Raw genomic sequence first — 21,458 nt, 5'->3', positions numbered from 1 at the left:
AAAGGGCCAGGGTTAAGCCTGGCACTTGGTCTCTGCCCACCAAGTGCCAGCTGACCAGCCCACAGAAATGCACCCTGGTCCCTGGTTCTGACATAAGAATGTTCCACTGGGCTTCACCAGGTGAGGGACCCAAGCCACACAATGGGAGGCGGAGAGGAAACCAAGTTCAGTAAGTGCCTGCTGGGGGACCCTGTTCATGTCCACAGCACTCCTTGGAACTGGGCTTAGCATCCCCAACCTAAGAGGAGAAAACAAGGCTCTTAAAGATTTTCAGAAGCTGATTCAGTCCTACAGCAGCAGAGGACAGACCCTGCTCTGGTTTGCCAGTGTGTGACACCTGGTTCAGGCACAGTGCCCATGGTAGCCTGTCTCTGAGCCAAGCCAGGACTTCTCTGCTCCTCATGGCCTACCCACCCCCATGCCACCATGTCCCTGGGCCCAGCTCCTCCTTTCCTTCTGCTCTGCCCTCCTCCCTGCCCTGAAGATGCTGTCTGCCACCCTTGATTCCTACAGAGCTTGCCTGCACAGCTGTCTCTGCACTGCTGTGTCCCTTGTCAATCTCCTCTCTTGGCCACTCTTCATTTTGAATGAATGAAGGGACTGAGGCAGCATAGGCCAGAGTGTGTGCCCAGGGCTCATGGCAGTGGTAGAGGGAGGAGTGAGGCCCACCCCCACTGGGCCCCTCCGGCCCTTCCCTCTTCCCCTTCCCTGGTAGCGGCTGAAGCCAGATGCCACTAAGCCATATCCCCAGCCCCTTTTTATATTTTATTTACCACTAAGGCCTGATTAAGTTTGCTGAGCCTGTCTTTGAATTCACAATCCTTCTGCCTCAGCCTCCTGAGCCTTATAGGTGTGTGCCACTGTGCCCAGCGATATCAGTATATTGAAAGCTGCTCTTGGGGAAGGCTCAGGGCAGAAGGCAGGACAGGCAGCACCCACCCCTCCTGGGATTCCATCCCTTTCCACACTTTGTCCAGTGGCAGGTGGCTGGAAAAGAGGAACTTGTCATCTCCCTGATGCCAACACCAGGCCAGTCACCCAGGGAGAGGGGTTTGTGGTCAGGTCACAGCAATGATGTCATTAGAGTGCTTTATCTGCTTTGATACCTGCATGACCAGCATCCAAAGAAGCAGCTGTCTGATGTGTGTGCAAGAAAGAAGATCCTCCTGATAACACTAGTCTGCCTATTTACCATGTGTGACAGTCAGTGTCCCTTGGGATGGCATTTACCTGGACATTCTGGTCTGGGCTTAATGTGGCTTGGGAATAGACCAGGACATGTCAGGGACATGATTTCTCACCATTCTCCATTTCTTTAAGGACAGCACACCTCCCTCCTCTTCTCCATTGTTGGCCACATTCTTCCATCTTGATCTGGAACTGGGGAAACAGGGACCACAGGTCTGGCAGCCAGCCCTGCCTACCCTCTGTCAACTCCACTCTGGGAGCCTGGAGTCTGAGGGAAAAACTGGAAAATGAAAGATGGGGCATGAGGCAGGCTGCAGGTGGGACACCCACTGTGCCCTTCCTCTCAGTTGCCTTTTCAAACCCATGCCAAGAGAGGAAGTGGCCAGATGGGGTGGGGGAAGGACTGCCTTCCCACAGTGGAGAGGAGGCTTGAGGCTGTGTCTCTGGGAGAGGGTGGCAGGAGTATCCCTGGCTCTCTGGCAGTGAGCATGGGACATCAACTGCCTTCCCTTTTGGCATCCTCTGGACCCTAGCTGCCCATACCTACCCTTGGCCTCATTCTTGGCTGAGGACAGACTTGTGGGTGCTGAAACATGGCCACACCAGCATGAACACCTTCTGTGGCCCACTATGGCTGGTGGGCACCAGTTAAAAATGAACCCTGAAAAAAAAGAGTAGATGGAGGCAGGTTTATATTCAAATGAGTGGACTGAGCAAGAGAGTTGTGGTGTTCACACAGCTTTGGATCCATGGTGCATGTGAAACCAAATCCTCTTCATGTGCTCTAGGAGGGTGATCGCAGGCACTTTCTGGTCTTGGAGCTGGCCTTTGGAAAGGCCTGTATTATTGAGACAATATGGTCACACCCACTAACCAATTCTGGAGAAGGTGGCCTGCCACTGGCCATGTTGGGTGTTTCAATGGGCATGTCCAGGGTCCTCCTCTATGTTCCAATGGGCCTCTACCTGAGGTTGGGTGGGTGAGGTTCTCAGCTGGGATAGAAAGCCAGCAGTCCAAGTGTTCATGGCACTCAGTTTACTCTTTCCCTAGCTCTATTGCTCCTAGGAGCCTCCAAGTCTATCCTGGGGCCTTTGCTGGGGTCCTTATGGGTCAGTAGGCTCTCCCAGGCCTCTTTGGGGGCATGCTTTTAGACCCTGTGACTTCTGGCTCTTGGTAATGGCATGGAGAAAGGGTTACCATTGAATGCCAGAGCCAGCCCAGGAGACTTATGAGGTCCCTGGAAGGCCTGAGGATGGGTCTGGCTAGAGCTTGATAGGCCCACCCTGCACTTGGGTTGGCCAGACCTGACTGAAGCTGGGCAGTCCCAGGGGCCCATCTCGCAGTTCTCCAAGCAACTTAATAAGGCCGAGGAACAGTCACCAGGAAATGAGGGCAGAGGGAAAATGAGCACAGAGAATACATAGGACTTGAATGACTTGTGCCATCCAGCCCTGGACACCTCACACAGTCTTCCCTCAGGGAGTGAGGAGTGCCAGAAACAGGGTCTAGAACCCAGGCTGCCACTGTGGCCCACACTGCTGCTTATCAACACCCTGGGCCTCCCCTTCCTCAATCATACGGTGCGACCCAATACCTGCCTCCTGTTAAAACTGCCATCAGGCTTTGCTAACCCATTGACAGTCACTAAACAGGACTGCTTTGTGACACCAAGGACAAGAACTACTGTGCTGCCTCACAGGTGAGGAAACAGAGGGCCAGCATGCATGTGATGGCTGTGAAGGGTCTCCAGAGGCCATGCCCTTTCTGTGGAACCCAGGATAGGGTCCCTTGAAGATAAAATAGGCCATGAGAAGCTGGAGGAGCCCTGCTGGGGGACAGGACTTGGGCCAGATGTTTCTAGAGAGTTCCTACCAAGCCAGGAGTCCATCTCACTCTCCTCCCCCTTCAGGACCTCTCCTGTGTTCCCTGCCAGTCATGAGCCACAACACTGCAGCAGGGAGAGGCTAGGCCTCTGGAAGCAGCCACCTATGGGCAGCTTAAACGCCCTGGTGCTCACCTCTCTTGCCCTGGTACAGATGGCCTGGAGTGTCCCAGAGTCCTGCAAATGTTCTTGAGAGTGGATATCAGCCTAGAGGAGACAGAACTTGGTGACATGTGCTGGCTGGTTCTGAGCCAGACTCTGGACAAACTCTACCTGCCCCACAGCCTGGGGAGGTCCTCACACCTCCCACAGAAAGTCCTCCTCAGGCCCAGACTTCCAGATGTTAGGAATAGCCACCACTGGTGTGTGGGTGACAGGGATGCCAAGAATCTCAGTGTTGAGGTCCTGACAGGAAGGAAGAGGGTCCTAAGATCCTCCCCACATGAGCAGCTCTGCCTGGCTTTATTGGGGACTTCACTCTCTTCGAAGGACTCCCAGCAGAGCTAGTCTGACCTTCCAACTAGTGTTGCTTGTGCCTCCTGCCATCTCTAGAAAGTTCAGCAAGAACTAAACTAAACTAAACTAAACTAAACTTCACCAGAGTGAAAGAGGGCTTGTGGGTTGCAGATGGAGATTGGGACAACCCAGGTAGGGAGGAATATGAAACAGGGCAGAGTCCCAAGTGGGACCCTGGCCTCAAGAAGCACCCCAATCCTGGCTCAGATTGGTTTAGCTGACCTCTGTGGCCTCATGACTCATGGGAACGAGCAGCTAATCCCCAGATGGCTCCTGCTTCAGTTAGTGAGAAAGTAGCTGGGGTTGGTGGTGGGTATCTGGCAAGCAGCAGTCCAGCGTGACAGGAGCATTTGCACCTGGCACTGGCAGAGCAGCAGCATCTATGACCAGGGACCCACCAGAGAAGCGGGAGGGAGACCCAACTCCAAGACCCTCTCTCACACTATCTAGGAGGGCTGAGAGGCCAGTGGGCCCAGGAAGAAAATGGCGAGCCTGTAGGACACTCACCCATTCCAGCAGGTGGCTTGTCTCTGAAGCGTGGGTTCAGGACTTGGTGGGCTCTTCTTTAGCTCAAGGCACAAGACCCTGCCAATTTCTAGGTGGTCAAAGGACATCTCATATGGCTGACCTCTCACCTACAAGAACATAAGGCCACTCTATGGTAAGCTGAGAAGAGGACAGAGGCCTGCCTGGCAGGTCTAGGAGAGCACAACCCAGAGTTCTAGGGCTGAGGGTCTCTGAGAGAATCTCCTTGTTTTTTTCTCATTATGCCACTGGGAAAGAATGGAAGAGGAAAGTCCTCTTAGGACTGACGACACACTCAGGTTTGGCATCCCATGTGCTGAAGACTCCAGCAACACCCTGGATGGGGAGAGAGCAAGGCTCTTGCTGGTGGACACCCACAAGCCCACTCATCCACCACCTCTTGGCACATCTGCCCCAGGAGCCTGGACCTGGTGGTATGCAGGCTTCTGCTGCCACCTGGAGGCCATTATGCACACCTGCAACCAGGCCAAGGCAGGACTGAGACCCACTCAAGTTTGTGTAGCCTGTGGCCCCTCTGCTGGGTGGCTACCTCCATCAGCCCAGCACAGGCTATAGGAAAGCAGGAGACATCAGACAGCAGGGAGGCTTCTGGACCCTCTGCCCCACCTCTCAGCAGTCTCCAGGGCTGGGCTGAGGAAGGCAGGGCCTCAGGTACAGACCATGCCCCCAGCTCCTCCCAAAGGCCCAAAGTCCTGATAGCACACAGGGTGCTGCTGCCTGAAGAAGGCAGATCTGAAGGCCTGCACACTGGCTCTGAGTCGCTGCAGTGAGATCTGCAATCTGAAAGCTTAAGACAAACTGGCTCCTGGTTTTACAGCTCCCTGCTCTGGCTGAGCTGCCTGAGCACATCAAACTCCTGCCTGCCTTGGGGCTTTTGCAAATACTGTTCCTGAGCCAGGATTTCTCTCTTCCTGAGGATGGCTTCTCATGGATTTTTCACCTTATAGCTTCTGTGGAACACATACTAGTATGTGACTGGTGTCCTCTCATCATGACTGTGAAGGTGAGCTGTGGGCATCTTGTGCTCAGCTGCAGGCTGAGTTCTAACACAGCTGAGCCAACTGGCTCACCAGAATGCTGATCCCCTGACCTGAGCACCAGTTTAGGTGCTGGATACCTGGCATAGCATCACCCTGGAGTTCCTGATGCCAGCATGGGCCTTCCTCAGCACTCGCCCCCAGTGTTTCTGCAAAGGTCTCCAGCTGAGGGCTGCTCCTGACTGGGGACTGGTGGAGCACTCTGCCATTAGAGCTGACATAAAATGATCCTCCAGACAACCTGGTACCCAGGTGCAGGAGGCTCAAGTAAGGGAGAAGCTGAATGTTAGGATAAGTAGCTTCTGAGGCACAGGCAGAAAATCTCACGTAGAATCCTAGGAACTCTGCATCCTTCTGTCTACCCTCCTGCCTCCAGGGCCCAATGTGTCTACACCAGGTTCCCCAGCAAGGGGCTCATGGACTTACCCTCAGCCCAGGGCCATCTTGTCCTTAAACCACTGCTCTGTGACTCCAGCTCATCTGACAAATGGTGAAAAGTAGAGGAGATGTGCTGGACCCTGCCTGGCACAAGGACTCTGGGATCCAGAACCTGTAGCAGCATTGAATCAGGCACACAGCTGCCTCCAGGTTCATCCTGTGGCCCATGAAGATGTAGAGAGAGGCTTGTTGCTGTGGCTATGGCTCTTCAGAGACTACAGAATGGAAAGGAGGTCAGAGCTGCAGGAACACATGCCCCTAGGTCCCGGCCAGCCACAGGGAGGCTCTGATGAGGTCCTTGGTGGTAGCAGGGAGTTCTTGGACTCCCAGCCCTTAGGCTCCTTCCCAGTGCCTGTTCCTGGGCAGAGTGAGCGAGTGCTGGCATCAAAGGGTGTGAGGTGCATGTGTGCAAGTGCATGCAGTGCCTCTGACCTGGCAGAGTAGAGTGAAGACCCAGGCCAGTCATCATTCCCAGGACAGTTCCAGAATCTCCTGTCAGAAGATGCATCTCCCTCAGCCTGCAGGAGATGAATCTGGAAAATGGGGAGAAAACTTGTAAAAACCATATTTTCTTGGTGAAGGGCTGAGGCAAGCCCCTTCCTCTTTAAAACCCAGTCCCTAGCCAGGAATGAGAAGGGACCTATCATGGATGAAAATGTACCTAAGCAAAGCCATCTGCTCAGACAGCCCTGAGTGTGCCCAAGGCCCCCATCTGACCTGACAACAGAGGCTTTGAGATGGGCAGCAGCTCACTTGGGACCACAGCACTGGTAAGTAGAGGAGTGGGCCAGGGCACACAGGACCACCCTGGCAGCATGCTGTGACCAGGACTCAGCTATTAGCTTCCTTCTGCTTCCTCCCTACTGGTAACTTGGACATGTGTGGGTCACCTCCACACTTTTCTCTGGAGGGGAGAGGATGGGCCCAGTGTGGGTCACATTGGCCTGGGAAGGGTCTAGACCCCCTGTCTTTCAAAGATGTTTATGGAGTGAGTGCTCCACACAGGCACATCTGCCAGAGGAAAGGACAGATGGGGTCTTTGCTCTCAGAATGTGCTGTGCAATACAAGAGCCAAAGTGTTAATGTCACCTCCCCAGTGCATGCTGTGGGGCCAGAGGAGGGAGATGCAGGGGTGAGAAAGGGTATGGATGTAGTCACAGGCAGGAGCAGTGGTCCAAAGCCTAATACCTGGGATGGCATGGGGGTGACTTGGGGACATAATCTACAATAATCTATATGAGTGCAGCAGCAGCACAGAGGTGGAGATGGAAGAGGCAATCATAGTACAGGGAGGAGTCAGGGGCCCCAGGGGTTGCAAACCACAGGCTGGGATGCACCACCCAGGGCTACATGGAGAGAGGCACCCAGAGAACACCAGGTGTGCTTTACTCCAGGCCAGGATTCAGGGACACAGAGGTGTCTGGGAGGTAGCTGACCTGTTCTTCCTCCCAGGACCATTCCAGGCAGCTGCTGGCCGAGCCCAGGCTGTCCAGGCCTCCTTACCTTCTGTTGTGCAGGGCGCTCTTCTCCAGCATGTCTACCTGCAAGAGTTTCTTGGCCACTCCTGTGCAGGGCAGCTTTGTGAGGACACCAATGTAGCAAGCCACCCCAAAGCTTGGCAGTGGGCAGAGGAGGGTGAACTGGGGCAGTGGAGATGGGCAGCAGTAAGCCATGCAGCCTGGAGGTGAGCCCAGGATGAGGGTTGAACAAAGTCTCACCATCTGCAGACAAGCAGAGCACTCAGGGCCCAGACTCCAAGACCCTATGTGCCCTGACTTCATGGGTGAGTTTGGGGCAGGCCCAGCAGCCTAATTAGCACAGTCACACTATGTCACCCTGTTCTTCCTTTCATTTTATGGCAATTTCCTTCTTTCTCTCCACTTTACTGTTGCCCTCAGGCCTATGCGTATGTTCCCAAGGCCTGGGTGCCCATGCCCTGGAGCAGCCTGCTGGTCCCACCACTAGCATCCAGGTCAGCATGAATTTACCCTTTGGCTTTGGCCCCATGGGGTCCAAGAGCAGTGGCTAGGATGACCATCAACCTCAGCCCTCCTGGGACAAGGTCCTTTCATCATGCAGAATCACTGGCTCTGGGACAGGAGTCCCCTTGTTAGACCACAACACAAGAAAAAACCACTGACATCAATTAAAATCAAAGTAAAGCAAGCTTATTATTTCAACTGGCTGGCCTGCCTCTCCCAACAATCATGGGAGCCAGGGACAGCAGCTAAGCTTTCTAGAAGCCCAGCTTTATTGCCCAGAAAGTTACAAAGAAGGATGTTCGAGGATCTTACAGATAACAAAATTATGACAAGCATAACACAAAGGCTAGTTCATATTTTTTACTGGCCCTGACATCAGAATTTATGAAGGAAGGCCATTAGAGCTTCAGAGAGGGTCATTATCTGGCCCGGGAAAGCCAAGATTTATGAGACACCATTAAATTTCGGAGAGGGTTGTTATCTGGTCAGGGAAAACCAGGCATGGGTGAGTTCAAGGCATGGGCAGGCATTCCAAGCAGCTTTACAACACCAAATTATGGCCAGTTTATATAGATATCCTAATATTTTTTCAGAAAACAGAAATTAATCCTTTGTAACTATGACAAGCTTGATCCTGATCTAAAGAGAGAATTTGGCTAGGTATATCCCTCCCTGGAGGCTGGATTGGCAACTGAAAAAAACACCTAAGAGAACTGACTTTTCTGTTAGCCTGGAGACTGACTTGTCTCTTAGCCTTTTCATCAGTAAATTGGCAAGAAACTTAGCTGCAAATGACCCAAAGTGGGGAGGGTCCACTCTAATGGTAGATCAGAGAAACTGATTCTTAGTGAACCCAAACAGGCTGGACTGCCGAAGCCCACAGATGACTTTCCACAGGGACACAAGGGGCATCCTGGGTCCCATAGGATGATGGTGACTGCTTAGAATTTCTCTACACAACCCCCAAAAACCAAAGAGCAAGAAAGGAAAGCCCCTCTCATTTCCCATGCCCATGACATAAGAGGAGCCTATTACAGATGTCACTGTGGGGAATGAAACAGACCAGGCTGCAAAATAGCTCCAGCCATTGAGACTAATGAAAAGACAGAGTTAAGATCCCCACCTTCATGTGCTCTAGGCAGAGGTTGACCTATATGCTCTAGAGCAGAGGTTGACCTATATGCTCTACAGTTATAACCAGCCACCCTCTTTCACTGTGGGGCAGGGTCTTTTGGGTTTGAAACAGTCTCTTTGCCAGAGAAGTCCTGAGAAAAGGAGCTGAACTTTAAAAGCTCTCTGAGTTGTTCCCAATTATTCCAGAAAGCCTGGGCCATCTGGACTCTCTGTCCTCCACATCCACACCTCCTAGCAACATGTGCAAACTCTTCAGAGTCAATTCATCTGCTGTTCTTGTGGCTCCACACCAATATGCACTCCCTTCCTCCCTCAGCGTCTCTAAGTGCTCTGTCCCTGGAAACCCCTATTCTCTCAGATTTCCTAGCTCTGAGGTCATGCCCACCTTTATAAATGATTAGAGGTCTCTTCATAAAGCCAGTGTGGTTACCTCACTGTCACAGCCTCCAGGAGACCCGGCTTTCCCCATCTCTCTCAGTGTCCACATAATGTTGCTTTCATGCTAGTGCCTTCCTGTGCCTTGTCTTGAGCCTCCGGAGGCCTGTGCAGGTGGTGGAGGAGTCAGTGTTGACTTACAAGAAGGCCATGAGGGAAGGGGCAAGCAGGGGTGAGGCTAATCACCACCCTTAGAAGAGCTCCTAAGAAAAGGGGTTGAGGATCCTCACACACACCAGGTCCCAGGTGGGCATCTTTGAACTGAGATCATACTCAATCCCCAACACCATTTTGGGGGAAGGTTATCTTGTCACTTCCTTCAAATCTTTTGCCTTGCATGACCCACCCATGGGTGAGGCAGAGAAGGAAGCCATGGGTGGGGCAGAGATGGGAGGTTGGTTGTTGGCAGTGAGCAACAGGCAAGAGAAAATGGAGGCAGGAAGCAGGTGGCCTTAGGCGCCTGCTTGCCTGCATGCCTGGTTGGCAGGTGGTGTACAAAGAGAGCTGAATGGGTAACCTCATGGTCTTTCAAGAGTTGCCCTTCCTGGTGTATTTGGTGCAATGGCTACAGAGAAGGAGCCAGGCCTCATGCCCCAGGCAAGTGCCTCATCTCAGGGCAGAAAAGTGGCCCCTCTGCTTCTGCATAGTCAAAGGGGGAAGCCCCTGTGAGTCACCAACACCCATAACCAGAAAAGAAGAGAATTTTCTATAAAGCTGAACCCCTGTGGCAGTTCCTCTTCCTGCTGCCCCAAGGACAGCCCATACTGAGGAATGAAGATCAGCTTAGCTGACTGACTCCCCTGTGGCTCTGTAGGTCCTCCTTATGGATGGAAATTTAGTGCTCTACAACCAAGGTAATCTTGTTCCCAAAAGAGGTCAGGGTGGGTGCTGAGAAGGACCAGAGAGGGCACTTCAAACCCCATGGAAAGAGCACCTGCTGCCAGCAGGGCTTTGATGGCTCCTTTCTGGACTCATTTTCACCTAAGGCCATGATACACAGGACAGATCCCCCACCCAGAGAAGAGCCCCCCTTTTATGCCACCTTTACTGTTACCCTCTCTTCTCCACAGCAGCCCTACACTGCCAACCTACATGGTCCAGGGCCAACATGGCCACTGTGAAGAGTCACAGGGCTTGAGCTCAGGGCCCCACCCTCACCAACATCCCTGAGCTGGACAGTCAGGCCTCTATCCATAATCAGACAGGAGTGCCATTTCCTGTGGATGCCAGGACCTTGTCCCAGGAAGGTGCTGAGGTTGATGGTCATCCTGGCCACTACCCTTGGACCCCATGGCCCCAAAGCCAAAGGGTAAACTCATGTTGACCTGGATGCTAGTCCTGGGACCAGCAGGCTGCTCTTGGGCATGGGCACCCAGGCCATGAAAACAAATGCATAGGACTGAGGGCAGCAGCAAAGGGGAGAGGAAGAAGGAAATTGCCATAAAATAAAAGGAAGAACAGGGTGAAGTGTTGTGAGCCTGCTAATTGGGCTACTGGACCTGTAAAGGCAGAAGGCTTCCTCTGCACCATCCTCACCAATGAAGTCAGGGCAGAGAGGGTCTTGGAGTCTGGTCTCTGAGTGCTCTGCTCCTCTGCAGATGGTGAGATTCTGTTCATCCCTCAACCTGTGCCCATCTGGAGGCAGAATAGCTTACTGATGGCCAACCTCATTGCCCCAGTTCACCCTCCTCTGCCCACTGCCAACCTTTGAGGTGGCCTATTACTTTGGCGTTCTCACAGAACTGCTCTGCATTGAAGTGGCCAAGAAACTCCTGCAGGTAGTTGGGTTGGAGAAAAATACCTGCACAAGAGGAAGGTAAATCGGCCTGGACAGCCTGGGTTCAGCCAGCATGTGCCTGGAATGGCCCTGGGGATGGGAAGGATGGGTCAGCTAACTCCTGCATACACCTGTGTCCCTGGATCTTGGCCTGGAGTAAAGCACACCTGGTATTCTCTGGGTGCCTCCCTCCATGAGGCCCTGGGTGGTACATCCAAGCCTATAGCTTTCAACCCCTGGGGCTCCTGGACTCCTCCCCCTGTTGTGATTATCTCTTCCATCTCCACCTCTGTAGGTTACTGTAGGTTATGTTCTCCAGTCACCCCCATGCCATCCCAGCTGCCTGTGCCCCTGGAGTGCTCACGTAGCTCAGCCTCCAGACCCTGCTCATGGGGCTGCCTGTGCTTTGGATTGCTGCTCCTGCCTGTGACTGCATCCACACCCTTTCTCACCCCTGCATCTCCCTCCTCTGGCCCTGCAGTCTGAACTGGGGAGGTGACATTAACACTCTGGCTGTTCCATTGGGCAGCAAATTCCAAGAGCAGAGACCCCATCTGTCCTTTCCTCCAGCTCAGGCACCTATGTGGTGCACTCACTCTATAAACATCAGTGGAGGTGTGGAGGTCCAGACTCTACCCAGGCCAATGTGACCCAATCTGGCCCCACCATCTCCCCTCCAAAAGAAAGTTTGGAGGTGACCAACACATGCCCAATTTCCTAGTAGGAGAGGAAGCAGAAGGAAGGTAGAAACTCATTCCTGGCCACAGCCTATTGCTCAGTGGTCCTAGTCCACTCCTCTATTTACCAGTGCTGTGTTCCTTGGTGAGCTGCTGCCCATCTCAAAGCCCCTGTTGTGAGGTCATATGGGGGCCTTAGGCACACTCAGGGCTATCTTAGCAGATGGCTTTGCTTAGATTCAGCATCCATCCAAGATAGAACCCTTTTATTTCCTGGCTAGTGACTGGGTTTTTAAGAGGAAGAGGCTTACGTCAGCCCTTCAGCAAGAAAAAATGTTTTCTGAAAGTTTTCTCCCCATTTTCTAGATTCATCTTCTGTGGACTGGAGGAGATGCATTCCTTCTCTCAGGAGACTCTGGTACTGTCTTGGGAATGGTGACTCTCCTGGACTTTCACCCTACTCTGCCAGATCAGAGGAAGTGCATGCACTCACACACATGCACCTCAGACCCTCTGCTGTCAGCATTTGCCCACTGTGCCTGGGGACAGGCACTGGGAAGGAGCCTAAGGGCCAGGAGTCCAAGAGTTCCCTGCTGCCACGCAGGACCTCATCAGAGCCTTTAGCCCCTGTGGCTGGCCTGGACCCAAGGGCATGTGTCCCATACCTCTCTGACCTACCTTTCATGCTATAGGCCCTGAAGAGTCACAGCCATAGCACCAAGCCTTTTCACATCTCTGTGGGCCACAAGATGAGCATGGAGACAGCCATGCACCTAACCTGATGCTGCTGCAGGTTCCAGATCCCAGAGCCCTTGCAACAGGTGGGGTCCAGCACATGCTCCTATACTTATCACCATTTGTCAGCTCAATTGGAGTCACAGAGCAGTGGTTTGAGGGTTCATTTTTAACTGGTGCCCCACCAGCCACATTGAGTGAAGTCTTCAGAAAAGCCGGGCAGAGCTGCCCATGTGGGGAGGACCCTAGGACCCTCTTCCTCTGTTTCAGAGCCTCAACATTGAGGTTCTTGGCATCTTTGTCATCCACACACCAGTGGCTGCTGTTCCTAATATCTGGAAAGCTGGGCCTGAGGTGTGAGGGCTTCCCAGACTGTTGGGCAGGAAGGGTGTGTTCAGAGTCTGGCTCAGAATCGCCCATCACATTTTACTGAGCTCTGACTCCTTCAGGCTGACATCTGCTCTTGAGAACACTTTTGCAGAACTCTGTCACTTCAAGCCATCTGCACCAAGGCAGGAGAGGTGAGCACCAGAGAAGTTCAGGCCACTCACAGGTGGCTGCTTTCAGTGGCCAGCCTCTTTCTGCTGCAGTGTTGTGGCTCTGAATTGGCCAGAAATACAGGAGAGGTCTCTGAAAGGGGAGGAGAGTGAGATAGACTCCTGGATTGGTAGGAACTCTCTGGAAATAACTGACCCAAGGCTTGTCTCCCAGCAGGGTTATTCCAGCTTCTTCTCTTGGTCCACTTTACCTTCGAGGGACCCTGGCCTGGGTTCCACAGAAATGATATGGCCTCTGGTATCTCTTCACAACTAGCTATATCACATGCATCCTGGCCCTCTTTTCCTCATCTGTGAGGCAGCACAGTAATTCTGGTCCCAGGTGTCACAACACAGTCCTGCTGAGAGGACTGTAGATGGGCTAGCAAAACCTGATGATGGCCTCACCAGGAGGGAGGTATTGGATCTTATAGTTGAGGAAGTTCAGGCCCAGTGTGTTAATAAGCAACAGTGCAGGCTGTAGTGGCAGCCTGGGTTCCAGGCCCTATTTCCAGCACTTCTTACTCCTGAAGGAAGCTGTGTGAACACCACAGCTCTCCCGCTCAGTCCACTCCTTTGAATACAAACCTGACTCTGTCTTTTCTTTCAGCGTTCATTTTTAACTTGTTCTTAGCCAGCCATAGTGGGTCACAGTGGGGATCCATGCTGGTGTGGTACCCAGGCCTGGACAGCACAAGTCATTCAAGGGCTGTGCACCCTCTACTCATTTCCTCTCTATTCTCATTTTCTGGTGACTGTTCCTAGGCCTTATTAAGCTGCTTTAAGAATTGAGAGATGGGCCACTGGGACTGCCCAGCTTCACAGATGGAGCTGGCCAATATAAGTGCAGGGCAGCCCTGTCAAGCTCTGGCCAGGCACATCCTCAGGCCATCCAAGGACCACACAGTGTCTTCTAGGCTGGCTCTGGCATTTGATGGTATCCCTTTCTCCATGTCATTACCAGGAACCAGAAGGCACAGAGTCCTATGGCATGACCCAAAAGAGGCCTGGGAGAGCCTCTAGACTCCTAAGGACCCTAGCAGAGGCCCCCGGACAGGCTTGGAGGCTCCCAGGAGAAGCAGGGACAGGCAGATGGAGAGAACTGAGTGCTGTGAGCACTTGGATTGCTGACATCCCACTCCAGCCTCAGGACAGCAGCTATGAGGACCTCACCCACCTAACCACAAGCGGACGCCCATTAGAACATGAAGGAGGATCCTGGACATGCCCATTGGAACACCTAGTATGGCCAGTGGCAACCTATCCTATGCAGCACTGTCTGGTGGATGTGGCCACAGTGCCCCAATAGGACAGACCTTCCCAGGGCCAGTTCCAGATCAGAAAGTGTCTGCAATTGCCCTCCTAGAACATGTGAAGATGATTCAGGTTCATGTGCCCAATGGACCCAAAGCTGTGCAAACATCATAGCTCTCCTGCTCAGTCTACTCCTTTGAATATAACCCTGCCTCCACTTGCTCTGTCTTTTCTTTGAGGGTTCATTTTTAACTGGTGCCCCACTAGCCACAGTGAGCCACAGAGGGAGTCCATGCTGGTGTGGCTATGCTTCAGCAATCATAAGTCTATCCTCAGCTTGGAATGAGGCCAAGGCATGGGCTGCCAGGGGTTCAGAGGATAACAAACAGGAAAGCAGGTGAGGCCCCATGCCCACTGCCAGAGAGCCAGGGACACTCCTGCCACCCTCACCCAGAGGAACAGCCTCAAGCCCCATCTCCACTGTGGGAAGGCAACTTGTTCCCTGTCCTAGCTGGCCACTTCCTCTCTTGGTGTGGGCATGAAGTGGCAATTTAGAGGAAGGACACAATGGGTGGCCCAGCTGTGACCTGCCTCATTCCCAGTCCTTCATATACCAGTTTGCCTCCCAGACTCTAGGCTCCCAGAGTGGACTTGGCAGAGGGTAGGTGGCTGCCAGATCCTCTGGGCCCCATTTCCCTAGTTCCAAATCAAGATGGAAGAAGGTAGCCAGCAATGGAGAAAAGGAGGGAGGTGTGTCATCTTTAAAGAAATGGAGGAGGCAGCCGCCGCTGGGTCCTGGAGCCAGAGGCCGCCCGATACCGAGCGCGAGGGACCCAGGGCCCAAGCCGGGGAGGCCCCGCCACCGAGTCCGCGGCCAAACGTCCCCGCAGTAGCGCCCTTGTGAGCGCCGTGGCCCCGCGCGAACCTGGGCGAGCCGAGAGCGCGCTCTTTCCCTCCGCCGCGCATTCTCAGCAGCCAGATCCCGCGCCGCCGCCGCCTTCCCGCCCGGGCCGCGCGGCTGCAGGGGCTGCGCCCGCGCCCCGCCGCCGAGCCGCCGCCGAGCCGCGCCGCCGTCGGAGCCGGAGTACACAGCCCTGCTGGAGTTGATTGCAGTCTTCAGCAACGCTGATTCTCCACCATGGAATCGGCTGGCGACGATGACGCGGTGGCGGCCTAGAGGAGACAAGGCAAGGGAACAGAACGATGCCCAGGGGCGCACGCTCTAGAACTCCACAGCAGGAAGACTTTTCTCCCAGCAGCGACATGGTGGAGAGACAAACTGGGAAAAAGGATAAAGATAAAGTTTCTCTGACCAACACCCCAAAGCTGGACCGCAGTGATGGAGGAAAGGAGGTGAGAGAGCCAGCTACCAAGCGGAAGCTGCCCTTCACTGTGGGGGCCAATGGAGAACAGAAGGACTCGGACACAGAGAAACAGGGTCCTGAGTGGAAGAGGATCAAGAAGGAGCCTGTCGCCCGAAAGTCCGGGCTGCTGTTGGGCATGGGGCTGTCTGGGATCCACGCTGGCTACCCACTCTCTGAGCGCCAGCAGGTGCCTCTCCTCATGCAGATGACAGCTGAGGAGTCTGCCAACAGCCCAGTAGACACCACACCAAAGCACCCCTCCCAGTCTGCAGTGTGTCAGAAGGGAACGCCCAGCTCTGCCTCAAAAACCAAAGACAAAGTCAACACGAGGAACAAGCGGGGCAAGACCCGCCTGCACCGTGCGTGCTGCCATCAGGGGGGATGCCCGGCGCATCAAGGAGCTCATCAGCGAGGGCGCTGATGTCAATGTCAAGGACTTCGCAGGCTGGACAGCGCTGCACGAGGCCTGCAACCGTGGCTGCTACTACATCGCCAAGCAGCTGCTGGCCGCAGGCGCAGAGGTGAACACCAAGGGCCTGGATGACGACACACCACTGCAGGACGCTGCCAACAACGGGCACTATAAGGTGGTAAAGTTGTTGCTGCGGTATGGAGGAAACCCTCAGCAGAGCAACAGGAAAGGGGAAACCCTGCTGAAAGTTTCCAACTCCCCAACTATGGTGAACCTGCTGCTGGGCAAAGGCACGTACCACTCCAGCGAGGAAAGCTCCACAGATGGCCACGCAGGGTCTCCCAGCCTCCTGGGGGCTTGACGCCTTCAGGAACTCCGGACTGCAGGAGCCACACCTGGGGCCTGGCTGCCAAGAAGCTGTGGTCTTTGCCGGGAGGCCAGCCCCACCTCTGAGCAGACTTCTTGGTTCCCTCTGCTGTGGCTGGCCTCAGATGGGATAGATCAAATGACGTGCTTCTCCAGAAGCAGGGGCTGGCCAGGCCTGCCCTCCTGGAGAGCTCTGAGGAGGAGGACGCCCCATCCTTTGCACCTTCCAGCTCAGTTGATGGCAACAACACAGACTCCGAGTTTGAGAAGGGCCTGAAGCTCAAGGTCAAGAACCCAGAGCCTCAGAAGACTGTGACGCCTGTCAAGGAAGAGTATGAGTTTGATGAGGACGATGAGCAGGACAGGGTCCCTTCCGTGGACGACAAGCATCTACTGAAGAAAGACTATAGGAAAGAACCCAAGGCCAGCAGCTTCCTGTCAATCCCCAAGATGGAGGTCAAGAGCTATGCCAAGAACAGCACCACCGCGCCAAAGAAAGCCGCCCATCACATCCTGTCTGACACCTCAGACGAGGAGGACACCAGTCTGGCTGTGGGCACAGGGGAGAAGCTGAGGCTCTCAGCGCACACAGTCCTGCCTGGCTTGAAGGCCTGCGAGCCCCTTGAGCCCAGGCAGCAGAAGGAGAAGAGCAAAGTGAAGAAGAAGTGGAAGAAGGAGGCCCAGGGCAAGGAGGTGCAGCCTGGGAAGAGGAGTGACAAGCTGTGCTCCTCCGGGTCGGAGTGCACATCCTCCAAGAGCCAGGAGGACGGGGACTCTGTGGGGAGCACGGGCTGCCGAAGGGGCTCCCCCCTGGTGCTGTCACCCATCGCTCTTCAGCTCGCTGTCAGCTTCCTCCACCTCGTCCCATGGCACCAGCCACGCCGACCAGCACAGCAAGCACTGGTGCGTAGACAACTGGAAGGCTGTGTCCCCCCCTGCCTGGTCGAAGGTCAGTTCACTGTCGGACTCATCAGGCACCGGCCTGACAAGCGAGTCGGACTGCTCCTCTGAAGGCTCCAGCGTGGAGTCCCTAAAGCCTGCGAGGAGGAAGCAGGAGCACCGAAAGAGGGGCAGCCTGCAGAGCATGGCTCCCGAGAAGAGGGGCAGCTTCCACCCCAGCGTGGACGGCACCGTGCCCAAGCTAGACAAGGAGGGAAAAGTCGTCAAGAAACACAAGATGAAACAGACACAAAAACAAGGAGAAGGGGCAGTGCCCTGGCCAGGAGCTGAAGCTGAAAAGCTTCACCTATGAGTACGAGGACCCCAGGCCCAAGGCCGACAAGGCCGCCCTCCTGGACAGCGACGTCTCCGTGGACCCTAGGCTCCAGGAAAAGGCAAAGCCCACGGATGACACGTACAAGAAGGGCCTGGATGCCGCGCCCAAGAAGCCCCTGGGGCTGGACCCGCCCTTCAAAGAGAAGAAGGCCAAGGAGTCAGCTGCGACGCCACCTGTTCCTGAAAGCAAGCCCCCGCCAGGACTGGGTGCCGAGGCCAAAGACCAGCAGGCCACAGCAGCCATCATCCCTCCGGAGCCCAGCTACCTGGAGCCCTTGGACGAGGGCCCCTTCAACACTGTCATCACCGAGGAGCTGGTGAACTGGGCCTATCCTGCCGCGGAGCAGGCCCTTTCCTCCACCTTGGTGGCCAGTGCCTCTGAAAACCCTGTAAGCTGGCCCATGGACTCCGACCTTCTGCTGAAGTCTCCACAGAGGTTCCCAGAGTCCCCCAAACACTTCTGTCCTGCAGAGACCCTGCATATCACTGTTCCAGGACGCTTCAGCACCTCAGAGCCCCCGTACCCCATATCCCCCAGCTCCTACCCCTTGCCAGCCACCGAACCGGGCCTGGAGGAGGTCAAGGACGATGAGGCGGGAGCCATCTCTGTGGCCGTCTCCACCACAGAAGGGGCCACTGCGTATGCCACCCCTGCCAGACTGGAGTCTTTCTTCAGTGGCTGCAAGTCACTTCCTGAGGCACCCCTTGACTTGGCCCCTGATCCCACGTGTGTCACCATGGTGACCCAAGTGGAGGCTCTGGGGACCCTGGAAAGCAGCTTCCTGGAAGGTGGCCACAGCCTGTCTGCCTTCAGCCAGGGCGAGCCAGTGCCCTGGCATGACGCCTTCACCAGCCCCAAGGATGACCTGGACCTGGGGCCCTTCTCGCTGCCCGATCTCCCCCTCCAGCCCAAAGACTCCTCAGATGTCCAGACTGAGCCCGAGGAAGGGAGTCCCGTCCCACCAGAGGAGAGCGCCCATACTGCCTCCTGACCAGGCCTCTCCCCACTTCCCGCCGAGTCTGAGCCCTCAGAGGAGCCAAAGCTGGACGTGGTTCTTGAAGCCGCGGTGGAGGCAGAGACTGTGGCAGGTGAGAGGACCCCCGAGGACTTGGACTCTGGCTCGGCACTGGCCCCTGGCCCTCCCGAACAGTGTCCCCTGGGGGTCGGAGCTGACGAGACCAAGACTGAGGACCCCTCCACTTCCCCATCATGTACCCGACGGCCCTGCGACCAATGGCACGGCACAGACGCCTGACAGTGCTGAGGTCACCCCTGCTGCCATCCCTGTGGAGGGGCCCCCAGGCAGCCTCCAGCCAGAAGCTACGAATCCACAGCCCAAGCCCACGGCCGATCCCCCGAAAGCCCCCAAGGTGGAGGAGGTCCCTCAGCGCATGACCAGGAACCACGCTCAGATGCTGACCAGCCAGAGCAAGCAGAGCACACCTCCTACGGATAAAGAGCCCACCCCCACGCCCACCCCAGCTGCCAGGGCCAAAGACCATGCCTCTGAGGAGGAGGATGCCCAGGCCCAGCACCCCCGCAAGCACCACTTCCAGCGCTCCAGCCAGCAGCTGCAGCAGCAGCTGAACACAAGCACGCAGCAGACGCGGGAGGTCATCCAGCAGACGCTGGCCGTCATTGTGGATGCCATCAAGCTGGACGACATTGAGCCCTACCACAGCGACAGGTCCAACCCCTACTTGGAGTACCTCCAGATCCGAAAGAAGATTGAGGAGAAGCGCAAGATCCTCTGCTACATCACGCCCCAGGGACCCCAGTGCTACGCCAAGTACGTCACCTACACCAGGTCCTACCTCCTAGACTGCAAGCCGCTCAGCAAGCTGCACATCCCTGTGATTGCACCCCCCTTCCCTGGCAGAGCCCCTAAAGGAGCTGTTCAAGCAGCAGGAGACGGTGCGGGGAAAGCTGCTTCTTCAGCACAGCATCCAGCGGGAGAAGCTGATCGTGTCGTGTGAGCAGGAGATCCTGTGGGTGCATTGCCGGGTGGCCAGGCAGTGCCTTTCAGTGCCTGCACGATGCTGCTGGACTCTGAGGTCTATAACATGCCTCTGGAGAGCCAGGGCGATGAGAACAAGTCCGTACGAGATCGCTTCAACGCCCACCAGTTCATCTCCTGGCTACAGGACATGGATGACAAGTAAGACGCTATGAGGACCTGCCTCCTGATGCGGCAGCAGCATCAGGCCGCAGCCCTCAATGCTGTGCAGAGGATGGAGTGGCAGCTGAAGGCACAGGAGCTGGACCCCGCAGGGCACAAGTCGCTGTGTGTGAAGGAGGTGCCCTCTTTCTACGTGCCCATAGTCGATGTCAATGATGACTTTGTGCTGCTCCCAGCGTGACACCAGGGGAAAGTCGCAGGACACCGGCAAGGGTCGTAGTCACCAGTGCTGCTGACATGCCCGCAGTGTAGGAGGGCACTGTGCCTGCCAGGTGGGAGGACCCCAGAGACTGCACCTGGCCACACGCCTTGCCTGCCAGACCAGCCCCGAGGCCAGGAGACCAGAGTCTTTACCAGCGGTGGCAGGGAGAACGACCCCCACGCTGCAGTGCCTCGTTGGCCCAGCAGGAGGAGGAGACCATGGCCCATCCAGAGGGGCACCTGGGTCCCTTCCAGCCAGCCGCAGGCACCCGAGGAGCAGGAGAGTGTGCTTTTGAAGTCCCTGCTCCTATCTGATCAACTAAAGGAAACGACTGAGGTGTCCACCTCACACAACAGTGACCTCTGGTCGGGGGCAGGAGTGTCCGCCCTCCACGGTCCTCAGGACAGGCTGGGACACTGAGGTCGCTGGTGCCAGGCGAGGGCCACCTGCCGTCCACAGAGGGACTCAGCCAGGACTCTCCAATAATGTTTTTAATGGAGTCAGATCCATGTGGTTTGTATATTTTTTTTCCTTTAGTCTTGGGCATTTTGTTTCTCTTTGAGAACGTAACTTGAAACACTAATCCTATAGAGAGAGCCAATAATCCTATAGAGAGTATCCGTGAACGAACGCTGTACAGTTTTATATACATTCACAATGTACTTTTGCTGCCTTCTAGATAATTTATTTTGCAACACATTACTGCACAGTTGTAAATAACTTATGTACTGTAACATCACTTTCAGTTATGTGTAAAGAAATAAATTAATTAATTAAAAAAATAAAGAAATGAAGTACAGTGACAAACCATGTCCCTGAAGTGCCCCAGTCTATTCCCAAGACACATTAAGCCCAGACCAGAATGTCCAGGTAAATGGCATCCTAAGGAACACTGACTCTCACACCTGTATATAGGGCAGACCAGCATTATCATTAGTAGCTGCTTTTTTGCACACAAACTAGGACAGCTTCTTTGGATACTGGTCATGAAAGAATCAAAGCAGATAAAGGACTCTAATAATGTCACTACTGTGGCCTGACCAGTAAATCCTTCTCCCTGGGTGCCATGGAGATGACAATTTCCTCTTGTTAGCCAACTTCCATTGGACAAGGTATGAAAAGGGATGGAGTTGCAGTAGGTATACTGGGGTGGCCACTGCCTGTCCAATCTGCTACCCTGGGCCTTCTCCATGAGCAGCTTTAAATACACCAATTTCACTGGTCATAGTGGCACACACCTATGATCCCAGCAGCTCAGGAGGCCGAAGCAGGAGGATTGTGAGTTAAAGCCAGCCTCAGCAACTTAGCAAGAGCCTATCTCTAAATAAAATAGAAAAAAAGGTCTGGGGATGTGGTTCAGTGATGAAACATCTCTGTGTCCAATTCCTGGTACCAAAAGAAAAAGTACGCCAATATCTTGCATGCCATATGTGGATGTTTCCTTGGGTCTCAGCAACCTGTTACATTATGCTAGTGCAGCTGGGCTGTGGACCAAACAGAAAGGCAGCAGGGAAAGAGACTC

At 54.7% G+C, this 21,458-nt stretch overlaps 1 protein-coding gene across 1 annotated transcript; it reads left to right on the top strand.

Annotated features, from left to right (window-relative positions):
* The first annotated feature begins 15,172 nt into the window (after positions 1-15,172).
* LOC144369942 (ankyrin repeat domain-containing protein 11-like) lies at positions 15,173-20,720 on the top strand. The gene is given in 8 exon segments (XM_078030417.1): positions 15,173-15,862; positions 15,864-16,249; positions 16,453-17,100; positions 17,102-17,461; positions 17,463-18,767; positions 18,769-19,416; positions 19,418-19,557; positions 19,560-20,720. Coding segments are annotated over 8 exon segments (4,365 nt in total). The 5' UTR covers positions 15,173-15,340; the 3' UTR covers positions 19,916-20,720.
* Positions 20,721-21,458: the final 738 nt, after the last annotated feature.

The sequence above is a fragment of the Ictidomys tridecemlineatus genome, chromosome 13 (genome assembly GCF_052094955.1).
Source record: "Ictidomys tridecemlineatus isolate mIctTri1 chromosome 13, mIctTri1.hap1, whole genome shotgun sequence".
In the NCBI taxonomy this organism is placed as follows: domain Eukaryota; kingdom Metazoa; phylum Chordata; class Mammalia; order Rodentia; family Sciuridae; genus Ictidomys; species Ictidomys tridecemlineatus.
This window is presented reverse-complemented; position numbering and strand designations above follow the sequence as displayed.